The sequence below is a fragment of the Lynx rufus genome, unplaced genomic scaffold (genome assembly GCF_022079265.1).
Source record: "Lynx rufus isolate CCGP_SWC_20201006 ecotype Redwood Valley unplaced genomic scaffold, mLynRuf1.p SCAF_3, whole genome shotgun sequence".
NCBI classification, from domain to species: Eukaryota; Metazoa; Chordata; class Mammalia; order Carnivora; family Felidae; genus Lynx; species Lynx rufus.
The window spans coordinates 120,442,853-120,456,011 of record NW_025814845.1 but is presented as its reverse complement, the minus strand read 5'-3'; the positions used below and the strand labels follow the sequence as shown (position 1 = coordinate 120,456,011).

Below are 13,159 nucleotides of genomic sequence, written 5' to 3'. Positions count from 1 at the left end.
ATGAATTCCAGCATACCTGAAAATATCGTAGCTGTTTGTGCGATTATGATGCTATTGCTGAAATGAAAACAGCAGCTGTGGTACCAGCAGCAAGCAGCCCCAGCTTCACATCATGAGGATGACCAACTGCCACGCACAAATATTCGCTCTGTGCTCCTGTGTACATTCTACTCAATGAAGCACAGGCCTGGAATTAAGATATAGGACACATCCTCGGTTCCCTTTTGGAGGCAGAGCCATGTTTCCATCGAGGACAGTATTACAATTCTGGCCTTGTAGTTAAAACAGCCTATAAACCTATAAAACAGGCTTTAGATCCTTGCCCTTCAAAGTGTAGGATGGGACACGTACCAGCTGTATTAGCATTACCTAGGAATTTATTAGAGATATAGAATCTCAGGCCCCACCCCAGACCTACTGAATCAGAATCTGGATTTTAGCAAAGTCCCCCGGTGACTGGAGGCCCACTGAAGATTGAGAAGCTCTGCCTTAAGATAACGAAAATGAGACCTCAGTAAGTCCGATGACATTTGTGGAGCGCGGGGTTATGAGTTGAACTGTGTCACCCTCACAAAATGTGTATGTGGGAGCCCTAACCTTCAGTACCTCAGAATGTGTCCTTATTTGAGGAAAAGTTCTTACAGAGGTAATCAAGTTAAAATGAGGTCGTTAAGGTGAGCCTAAATCCAACATACCTGAGGCATGGCCAAAATTTTTTTTTTTTATTAAAAAAATTTTTTTTAATGTTTTATTTATTTTTGAGACAGAGAGAGACAGAGCATGAGCAGGGAGGGGCAGAGAGAGAGGGAGGCACAGAATCCGAAGCAGGCTCCAGGCTTCCAGCTGTCAGCACAGAGCCTGACGCGGGGCTCCAACTTATGGACTGTGAGATCATGACCTGAGCCGAAGTCAGACGCTCAACCGACTGAGCCACCCAGGCGCCCCCAAAATTTCTTAAACAAAAGCTAGAAGATCTCTGTTTATTTGTATGTTATGTATGTGATAGATATGTGATATTTTTCTATGTCTGGATTATATTGGCAAAATTAATTTGTAAAGAGCTTTATTTAATTGGTTTAAAGAAAAAAAAAGCGCTTATGTAAATTAAGTAAACTAATCCAAATATTTTTCGAGTTCACATGATTGGAGATAATCTTTGATAAATAAAATCTCCTTTAAGTTGTTAGTTTAATAAAAATGGCGTGTCTTCAGAGTTATCAGCATATATTTTTTTTAACTTTAGAGAGAGAGAGTACATGTGGAAGAGAGGCGCAGAGGGAGAGAGAGAGAATCTTAAGCAGGCTCCACACCTAGCACAGAGCCCGATGTGGGGCTCAATTCCCACAACCCTGGGATCATAACCTGACCCAAAATCGAGAGTCCAACAGCCAACAGACTGAGGCACCCAGTTGTCCCCACAGTTATCAGCATTAAATATAATGCCAATAAATAACTGATTCTCCCTGGGCTTATTAGTCAAATAAATTCATGTTATCTCTGTTTCAAAATTTGTTAGCAAGAAAATCCACTTGAGATAGTGTCTAGCTTGTCCAATGTCTCAAAGTTTTTGTGAGTTATGTAAACATAGTTGTTGGGAACAAATGATTTAGATCGACAAATATGGGATAAGGGTTTTTAGGCACAATAATTATGTTTTATGGTATGTGTACTAAAAAAAAAAAGTAGCTTCCACAGATTTTTTTGGTAACTTGAAACTGTTGGGTTTTGCTAACTTAAATTAAATGTTGGAATTTCATTAAATATCTGGATCATTTTGGGGCGCCTGGGTGGCGCAGTCGGTTAAGCGTCCGATTTCAGCCAGGTCACGATCTCGCGGTCCGTGAGTTCGAGCCCCGCGTCAGGCTCTGGGCTGATGGCTCGGAGCCTGGAGCCTGTTTCCGATTCTGTGTCTCCCTCTCTCTCTGCCCCTCCCCCGTTCATGCTCTGTCTCTCTCTGTCCCAAAAATAAATAAACGTTGAAAAAAAAAAATTAAAAAAAAAAAATATCTGGATCATTTTCCAAGCAAGATAAAACACCAAAACATTGACCACTGAACATAGGTTTGTCTACTTTTGTCTTCCTATTGCTGAGAAACTAAAGATAAACTTAGGACTGTTGGTAACCATGTCTTGTGCCACACTGAAAGACTGTACTATTTAAAAGGGTGTATGCTTCTAGGTATTATAAAATGCATTTATAAATTTGTTGGTCCACAATTGCTTACTTATTAGTGTTCACTAAGAATTAAGGGATTCTAATATATAGAATATATATATAGAATATATATAGAGAGAATATATATATTAGAATTCTAATATATATATAGAGATAGATATGAACGATAAGGAGGGAAGAAAATGACCATATATGAGAAGAAGGCAAGGAAGGGTGTGCATTATTGGTAAGAGAATAGTAAGTTGTAGAACGTTTGTGGAAAAGAAATCTTTGAAAAGGAATTTTAATGTGTGGTCCAGCTAGCTAAGATTAAAATGAATTTATTTAAAAATTAGTTAATATCGGGGCACCTGGGGGGCTCAGTGGGTTAAGCATCCCACTTTGGCTCAGGTCACGATCTCACCGATTGTGAGTTCGAGCCCTGAGTTGGGCTCTGTGCTGACAGCTCAGAGCCTGGAGGCTGCTTCGGATTCTGTGTCTCCCTCTCTCTCTGCCCCTCCCCTGCTCATTTTCTCTCTCTCTCTCTCTCTCTCTCAAAAATAAATAAAAACATTTAAAAAAGAGAAAAGAAATGGAGTAGTTAACAGACTCCTATCTAAGATTTCCCAATTTCAAATTTGTCATCCACATGGATTCTCAGATTAGTAATAGTAATAGAAATACTTGTTACAGCTATTAGCTGTATTAGAGTTATTAGCTGGAAGGAACCTTACATAAGGAAACTGAGTCCTGGTGCAGCGAGAGATTTACGCAATATCGCCTGGCTAATTAGGTGTAGATACAAGACCAGGATCCGTATCTCACAGCTCTCGTCCAGGGTTCCTGACAATCTACCTGGAATACACGGCTTTGGTAGCTGGAGATCATAGAACAGAGTGTCTATGATAATATACATTGCTTTACATAAAGCTCATGGATTTTGCATCAAGTAGTTTTAATTATAAGGCTATAAATATGTCAAAAGGATCTGACAACATCTTCTTAAGTTACAAGAGTGAGCTCAAGTAGTTTCTGATGTGGGCATATTCCCAAGAAGAATGAGTTTTATAGTCAGGAGGTACCCAGGCTTCTCCCTCCCTCTTCCTGGCCCCCTGTTTCCTCTTTTAAATTCTGTTGGTTTTAACATTAGAAAATGTCATTGAGAAATCAAACATAAATCAAATTATGGAAATGCAGAAGAAAGATTTCATCCAAGTTGTTTTTCTTCCTTTTATCTTCTCATCTTTGAATGATGGTAGGTTTTAATCTCCAGAGAGTCCTCTTTGGAACTCCAAATAGGAAAAACTGTACCTTTTCTATGAGATACTAAGCATAGCTGCTATCTTCCTTTGGAAATAGTATATTAGTCTATATATATATATATATACAATGAGTGTAAAGAAGCAAATTCATAAAACTATCTCTTTAATTAGCTATCAGACTCCTGGACAAAACTAGAAGCTGATAGGTTTTGTTTTGGTTTGTTTGTTTTTGGAGCTGATACTTTTAATAGTACATATGTGAGGTGTGAAAATTCTTTTTTTATTAAATGTTTATTTATTTTGAGAGAGAGAGAGACAGAGAGCGAGCGAGTGAGCTATCTGTCAGCGCAGAGCCCAATGCGGGCCTCAAACTCACAAACCATGAGATCATGACCCAAGCCGAATCAAGAGTCAGATGCTTAACTGACTGAACCATCCAGGCACCCCATGAGTTATGAAAATTCTTAATGACAACTGTGGGAATGCCTTTTCCATTGGCAGCTGCCTAAATAATTTAAGGGTTTGTATCAGGTTTCCAGGTAAGATCTCTCTGACTTCATCTTCCTGTGATTACGTTGGGATTGAAGGCAATGAATTATGAATGTGTTCTCTTACAGGAGATCTCATCGTGTCCCTTCGTAATTTCACTATGTTATCTCTTCTCGTCTGTGTCTAAAGCACTCTAATTAATACATGTATCATGTTCTAAAAAAGGAAAACAGAAACCATTACAAGTGTTTACAACAAAGGAAATTGAATGTGGGGGAATTGATTACACTGGTGATGGCAGAGCTGAGAAGCCAATCAAGGGAGAGCGAGGGAACCCAGAGAGATTAGCAACAGCAAAAAACCAGTTGCGTCTCTAGGCTGTTACATACGTATGATTATTATTTTCCTTAAGGCAAGTATGCAGGAGCTGCTCTGTCAGGGATTACAAAGGTAGAAGATGCCCTCAGGAGATTTATGATCTGGTTGGAAGACCAGACATGCACAGGAAACACAGGGTGATTAAGGGCTAAACTGTGGGAACACAGGCTAAGACCTAGAAGTGCAGTGCCTGAGGAAGAGAGAATTCTGGTGCTCCCTGGCCAATGTGGAATGAACTAAAGGGTACTTTTCATGGAGTGATTTTGCCTAACTTGAAACTTTTAGAGACTAAGCTGATCCCAGGGATTCTGCCTATGAATAAGCACCTTATAACACTTTTTATTCTCTTAGAAATAATGATCTCTTATGGAGAAACAGCTTTTCTTCTCAATGAGTCAAAGAGATGTATTTATTCAGGAAGAAAGGAGACCCAGATGAAATCATTTTGCTCTTCTAAAGAATATTGGTGGATTATGGGGCTCCTGGGTAGCTCGCTCAGTCGGTTAAGCGTCCGACTTCAGCTCAGGTCATGATCTCGCGGTTCATGGGTTCGAGCCCCACGTCGGGCTCTGTGCTGGCAGCTCAGAGCCTGGAGACTACTTTGGATTCTGTGTCTCCCTCTCTCTCTGCCCCTCCCCTGCTTGTGCTCTGTCTCTGTCTCTCAAAAATGAATAAAACATTAAAAAAAAAGAATATTGGTAGATTTAAAATTTATGTTCAAAATACCATATCTGACGATATATATAAATACTCCTGATAGGGTTAATTGGAGGCAAATGGCAAGTTTTGGGGTATCTGCAATAATCTTTTCTCATGTCCCTCCCCTTCTATATACTTCTTCCTTTCAATTTGGGCACTCAGTACTCTCAACTGCTCTTTTACATTTTTCACTTATTAATTCTTACTGACTTAAAGGGATCAGATTTAAACTATTTACAACGTAGAATAAATTTGAATCAACATAACCTCTTATAGCCATCTGATATATATATACATACGTATATACATATATATACACACACACACATATATATATATATATATATGTATATATATATGCAATGAAACTGACCCTTAACATTGGCATATATTTTGGGGAATAAAATTTTAAAATTAGAACATGAAAAGTGACAACAGGAAAGCATATTTTAAAGAAGTAGTTTGTGTACAGAATACTTAAAAATAAGCATTTATATAACCATTCTGAATATTTAGGAAAAAATTTTGAATACTAAAATAAAAAAGAATTTTAGAATAGCACATATACATCAGGTCATAAGATAAAGTTTAATACATTTGATCATGTTAAAGGACACAAAACACAGCCAATCTAACCAAATTTCAGGCATGCATTTACATAAATATATTAAATTAAGAAAAGAAATTGTACACTTAAACATCCTTTTCACCTAAAAATCATTAAATCCACAGATCAACAATAAAATCCAATTCTCTGCATTTACCACTTTAAGATACAATCGTTCTATTTTAAAGATAACACAAATACACTTGTTAGAATTTATATGCATTATACATATATTATATATTACATAGATAGTGTGTATACATATGTAGTGTTTGTACAGATAGATAAATATATATATACATGGGTGTGTGCACACGTACAGATACACACAGATGTACTTTAGGCCATCTGTACTATTATTGCTGGACTCTAAGTTGAGCTGAATTGGAGCTGCTTGGGTGTGACTGGTTATTGTCTTTTGCTTCAAACATGTTTATCATACCCACTGGGCTCACAATCCCCCATTGTAAACATCCTTGCCTTTTCTATAGCACATAATCATTCCAGGCACTTCAATAAATATTTGTGGAGTTAATGAATGGAAAGGTAGCTGAATAATAGAGGATTGATCAAAGAGAACTGAATGTTTTAATAACTTGGTTAAATAAATCAGATTAAGTCAAATTTAGAGGGATTATCTGAGCCAATGACTTTGCCTATTACCCTTCAGAAGAACATTTATGCAAATCCCAACTAGTACCTATATTACCTCTGCTCCCTCAAACATGTACCTGCCTTTACCACTTGTTCTCACAGCTTTCCACGTCCTAACAGAAATTAAGGCAAGGATTCATTACTTGTCAACAACCTAAAGGAAAATGAACAGCTAGAAGAACGAAAACACATTAGAAGAATAAGAAAGCTAACTATTCTTTAAAACTGGACTAAATTAATCATAAAGATAAAGCCAGGGAAGACACAGGGGTTTTGTTTTGTTTTTTCAGATTTCTTTTATGCTTATTGATAATGATTTGGTAATTTTTTCATTTTAGTTAGATAGGTTTCTTTCAAATTAATATGTCCTAGGGAATCAAGCCACCCAAATTCCATAGTACCTTCATATCATTTATCTTGTTACTATGTGGTTCTTGGTGAAATGCATGTCCAAAAATGTCCTGTGGATATGAGATACGGAGAGCACCTGATTCTCGTAAGGCTGTCAATTTAATTTCTCAATAATAGTATTATGAATAGAATGTATTAATAGTATTAGGTTCTACTATACATGTAATCTTAACTTATTCTAGGAAAAGTCATGTCTCAGATTTTAAGAATGGGGTAAAGAAACACCCAACATACATTCTGGGCATAGACTACACCAAACCTGATCACACATTGTTCATATGAATGGAAACTATTGGCTAGTCGTCAGTGGAAAGAGAAATGTACTGGAATTAGTTTCTAACTATGAAGACAAAGTTTATTATAAATTTATCCATTATGAATTTTACAGCACTGTTAATGTTCTGTTCTTTCAATCCTATGTGCTAAAAGTGTGTTTTTTTTTAACTTAACATATTACAGTCAATTGAGATAACCCACCAAACATTTGTTAATTTGCATGTATATATAAAATATACATATATTTTGATTTTAAGTAATATATAATTGACACATGCAAAAAAATATCCTTACTGAAACTAGATGTCTGACTGTGGTATACATGAGCAAATTCTAATAGGTTAGAATTCATGTTGAATTGATATCTTTTTTTTTTTTTTTGTGGTAAGTCAGTGTGTAATCTGGCTAAAAAAAAAAGCATTAACAATTTTTAGACCTAAGGCTTTATGTGGATACCAGGAATCCATTATTTACTCTTTATTTTTTCAATCTGCTTATATATGACCTATACAAAAGAAAGCAAGGTAAATGATGGGCATCTCCTGGGTTCAGATTTAATTGGAGATTTTAAGAAAAGTGCTGAGCTGACAAATGAATACATCTCTTCCTAGCAGCTAGGGAGGGTACCACTATGATGGACAAGAAAATGGCACTCGTGCTGTCTTGAATGCAGCTCACTGTCCTAAACACTTATTTTAAAGCAATTTTAAACCTTACGAGAAGATATTTAACAGACAGACGTGTTGAAGTTGGCTAGGATTAGTGTTTGGCAGATTTTAAGGTCATGGTTTTAGTATTTTTCATATCAAAATGCTTCTATTATTCAGGGTCCACCTTCTCTGACATCGTTAATTATTGGAGGTATGACTAATTTGTGTTAGAGTGATGAAGAGAAAGAACGTAAGATAGCAAACGTATTTCTTTAGGATATTCTGAAGAGGGCCTTTCTGAAAGTATTCACAATAATAGGCTCACTAACTTCCTAGCATGGATACAGATATATGTACATTTTCTGGGCATGGAACTTTGGTCTGATTTCTCTGCAAGTTCAAGTCTCAACCCAGAGGTGGGGAAAGGAGAGATTTGGAATAATCTTCAAAACAGACTCCATACAGATGGTCATGCCTGACTAGGAAATAGCTACTAACTTTTACTACTGTTAGCTCAAGCTCTTGACTGGGGTATTCTTTGTGTTTTCCTGTATCTATGATGGAACACAAGCCAAGCTGGAGCATCCAGGATTGTAGTCATTTATCCTTTTGGTTATTTTTTTCGACAACTGTTAATAGGTTGATCTAATATATTCATATTTGTCTACTGTTCTTCATGATAGAGTCTGAGCACATGTGACATTGGGAGAGGGTGTTTTTCAGGAAAACAAAGATCATAATGAGCAAAATCAATAGCTATCTACCCCAGGACATCTTAATTATGGGTGTACTACTGAAGACATGTCTGTTTAGTCAAAACCGATAGAAATGGAAGAGCAGGAAGAGGTTACAGGAAGAAGGATACATGGGGGGGAGGAGAGGGAAGGTGAGAGAAGAGAGACAGAGAGACAGAGAGAGAGACAGAGATGGGGGTAGAGATAAATACTATAGGTAACATCCTGTAGAGACGCTCAGAAACTTTAATATATCAATCAGCCAACTACATCTGCCTAGGGTATACATATTTTTCCTCTTAAAAATTTGGTCTTGCTTTCTCTTTTCTGTTTCAGAGCTAAGAATGTTAGACTAATAATTAAGTTTAAGTTAATGTGTGCTTTGAAAGACCCTGGATGTAGCATCTAACCTCATATTTCATACCTGGTAGGCTTATTATACAGTTTATGATTCAGAGATTAAAAAATAATACCGAAAAGAAACATATTAAGGTTGTTAATACATTGGGCTGTAATTATTTTCAAAGGAATCAATAGAGAAGAGGCACCTGCTCTGAAGTATATAAATGAAAAAGAGAATGGTTTTCTATTCAAGTCGTGCGTCTGTGTTGTATGTGTATGTTTCTCTGCTCTTTCTTTATGAGATAGTCCAATAATCTGAGAAAACTTCTAAGTATTCTTTGTGAAAGAATAAGACCTATATTTTACAATAGCCACACCGAAACAAAATTCCAAGAAGAAAAGGTATAGATGGAACTTTTTATCATTGCACACCTTATTTTTTTTTTTAACTCTTCTTTTCTTTTCAGTTTAATGAATGCCAATTCAGTTTTCTTCTCATTACCTTAAATAACTGGCCAGAAAGCAGGGTTCTATTAACCAGGACAAGAGTTTGGCCAAAGCCATGGTAGAAAGTTTTTTTTTTCCCAACCCTTTATAACTTCCATAACAGCATTTCACATTAAATGGACACCCAAAGCTTAAGGTCCAGAGTGGACAAAGGGGTAATAATATACATTTTTCTATTTCTTTATTTTAGCTTTATCTCACACATCTACACTCATACCAAGGACATGATTTTTTGCATTCTGATTGTGTGCTTCCAGAACCAAGTAGACATGGCCATTCACAGGACAAAACAATAACTTTTTCCCTAGCTCATACTTTTAACCAATTCCTACCTGCCTATCATGGATCATTCAAGAGAATTCTCCAGTCACAGTTTAAAAATCTGACTGGAAAAAAGAAAGGTCAAAAGATTTTTTTGAAATGATCACTGAGTTTAAAATATGTCGCCATCAATTAGCCACCGCTATTTACGTCTCTCCCAAGAACAAAAAGAAATGGCTCCAATGACTTGACTTTCTTTGCTCGGGTTTAATATCCATGGATCTTGCTATCTTCGCTTTTAGAAGAGTTTAGCCTTTTATTCTAATGATTCACAATAGAAAAGGCAGTGACACCTGGGGTACATATGTTTTTCAAGACATTTGAAACTCTTTCACTTGGGAAAGGACTGTGTAAACGTTTGGGTCTGGTCAATTTAATATAGATATTTTTAAACAGTAGGACTAATGGCAATATAACACCTTTTCGTTTGGAAAGATTCTTTTGGAAGAGATGGAAAGATTAAGTGTGTAAGAAGAAACCCTGGATTTTTCAGATTTTGCTGAATATATAGCAGTATCCTTATTGTTTTCAGTGAAACTATGAACAGGAGAATGTGTAATAAAACTGCACAATTTGACAGATTTAGACAGCTGGCTCCCTCACCAGAAGTTCACATTTTGTTAATGTCACCCACGTTGAATAAGGGACGATTAGATGGTAAGGTCCATTTACAAAAATGGTTGTCAGGACATTTTTTTTTTTTAATTGTAAAACTTTCTGTGATGGAATTCAGTAAAAGGGCTATGAAGAGAAAGCAAAGGAGACAAAAGACTGCTATTAACCTCCAGATGCGGGCTACTGCAGGTTCATTGCAAGATTTGTCACACTCTTGGGCCAATGAAGTGTTAGTGTGACTAGAAGGGACCACCCCTTTTCTGGGGTAAGAGGGCAATTTGGTCTCCATGCTCATTTAATCCTGAGACTTCTTTGAATAGACTGTCAATTGAATCTAAATTGTGCAAAATTATGCATGCACTTTTTAATGCAGGCTATTGTTCACTAAGCACTGAACCAAGATTTCTCAACCCATTTCCATTTGGCATGAGGTCACTTGAAACTTAAGCAATCATATATGGAAGACAAGAACAGTGTACTTAACCAACCTTTCTACATAAATGCTCACTGTGCTTTAATTGCAAACCTCTCACTTTAAAACAATAGAGAAATACTAGTTACCCGATTTTATTCTTTTTAATTGAGGTTCATATTCCCAAAGGTAAGGAGTGGGTTTGGAAAGTCAGCCTGTGCTCATATTCTATACTAGTCTACAATTTAGATTCTGGAAGAACAGATGTTTACAGAAGGACAACCCATAGCGGGTGTGTGCACGTCACGATAGATGCTTTCTCAGTAGTGCAAAGAGGCCTTATGACTTTGTTACAATCCAAATGTGGAGAGCTGGCCTCAAAAACCAGTAAGAAAAATGTCTATCAGACTTTTTGCAGTTTTAAATTAGATCATGGCATTTCTTTAAAAACCTGAACAGAACATTTATAGAAATTTATTCATACATTAACCAAAGAGCATTTTCACTGAGGTCTTAAAAGGAACATATACATTAAAACTCATATTTGGCAAGAATTAGTATTTTAAGCTTACATAGCCAAGATTTGTTAGAAACGAGTGAGCTCTTCTCCAGTGAGTTTCATTCAGTGTGAAATCTGCAACGTCCTAATCACATATACTCTGACAGTCTTGCTATGGTGAAAAGCACTTTACATATGTTTAATGCTGGAATTTTATAAGGATTGGCTGTTTTCTTGCTTTTTCATCCGTCGTTAATGATTACATGTTGGCACAGGGGCACATTGCTAGATTAGATCCACAGCACATTAAAGACTGTTTGCTTTCTCACTCCCCTTCTTTCCAATTAAGTTGGTGAAAAATGTAACTTTAGTATTTTACAGGACAGGGCAAAGATGTTTCATCTAGGTGATGTCTATATTATAAAAATAAAATAAAAAATATAAATAGGTAACACAAACCCAGTGCCTATTGTTAGATACAATATATAATAAAAGCAGACCTTTTAGGAAGATTGATTTCAGAATATGCCGTTATGATTTAATTATAAAACGCTTGAAAACAATCTTGAGATTAAACTAGAGTAACCGGATTTCTCTGCCAATAAGAAGGTAAGTGGGTAACATTCTGTAATTGGATACATTGATACAAATGAAGATTACAATTTTATATCGTCGCCCATTTAGAAATTCATCAGGGAGTTCTGAAACATTCTCTCACATTATAATCCTTTAATATAAAAATATTGCCTTTTTTATTAGATCCATCAGATTGCACAGTAATGTTTCAAAACTCCATTAAAGTTGACTTTAGCTATTACAGACAGAAAATTCCTGGGAAGTCAGATAATCTCTTTTGGTGACATAAAAATTCCGTTATCAATTTACAATGGAATTTCTGTGTAAATTACCCCACACAAGGAAATATATATATTTAAAACCCATCTGTTATGCAACCACGCGTATAGGGGTTGTGAGTGTGTGTGTGTGTGTGTATGTGCATATGTGAACAAACGTGCCGACATACACACACAGGATCTGCACATTTCTGGAAATTATTTTTAAATTAATAAAAGAAAATGAAATCACAGGAAGTGTGTAGCAGGAGAACAGTCTTTCTTTTTAATGACAGGATAAAAAATAAATGCCCATTGGAAAGGAAGATTCAAACAGTCCCAGAAACTATACAATGTAACTTGTTAGATCCAGCAAATAAGATGTCATGTCAATGATCTGATCAAGAATACCTGCCCTGGTCACTCTGCGGATGTTTCTGTCCACTTGTTCACACTGAGGACCAAGATAGCCTTTTTTACAGAGGCACTTGTTCGGTCGCACACAGACACCTCCATGACGACACACTGGCTCACATTTTGCTGGCAGAAAAAGAAAAAGCGACAAAATCACACTCTCATTCTGCATGTCAGAAACAGCACCGAGTAACGAGGCCAACAAATATCTGATGAGTAAGGGAAAGGAGGGGAAGAAGGAGGTAGCCAGTCAAACAGTGATCCAAAAGACAGTAAATAACAAGAAGGGAAGAAGGTTTCCAGACCCACAGTTATGTGGAAGCCAGGACTCAGTAGAGAATGGGAGACATTTCCAGGGAAGCGGAGATCACGGGAAACCATTTCAAGCCCTTGCAGAACTGACTCTATTTAAAACGAGGATTTTAGTTCTTCAAATATGTCTGCTCCATGAGGGCATTTCCAACAGAGGGCCTTCCAAGTAACTCCATGTTCCCATTTCTCCAGGGCAGGGCCTTAATGTGGGAAGGGCCTGGCCTGAGAGGGAGACGCGGCAGCTTCAGCATCTCCAGGGCAACATACAGGAAGGGTCAGTTCTCAGTTTTGGTCAGATGGAACAGCTCCCTTAGATTCCTCCTGCCTTTAGCTCCCAGCAGGTGCACAGCATCGCTTCATCTCTGTTTACACTTTGTGGCCCTTCTGGGGCAGTGCAGCGGGCCAATCCTTTTCAGGGTGGCTCTCCACACAGAATCTCTTCATAAAAGGATTTTTACCACCACAATATAGGTGGGAAATGTAAAGATTTACTGCTAAAATGAGATGGAGAGATAAAATTGGTTTTAGAAGTTGTCTTTTACTGATGGGATAAATGTGGGCTGTGCAGCCACCGAAGATGGAAACAAAT

The 13,159-nt window shown here is 37.0% G+C and overlaps 1 protein-coding gene across 1 annotated transcript in view; it reads right to left on the bottom strand.

Annotated features, from left to right (window-relative positions):
- Nucleotides 1-12,190: 12,190 nt before the first annotated feature.
- Nucleotides 12,191-13,159, bottom strand: part of HHIP (hedgehog interacting protein) — an 89,085-nt gene continuing 88,116 nt past the window's right edge. Inside the window, exon 13 of the mRNA XM_047092160.1 lies at nt 12,191-12,384. Within this exon, the coding sequence (XP_046948116.1) occupies nt 12,191-12,384 (194 nt within the window). The remainder of the gene's footprint in view (nt 12,385-13,159) is intronic.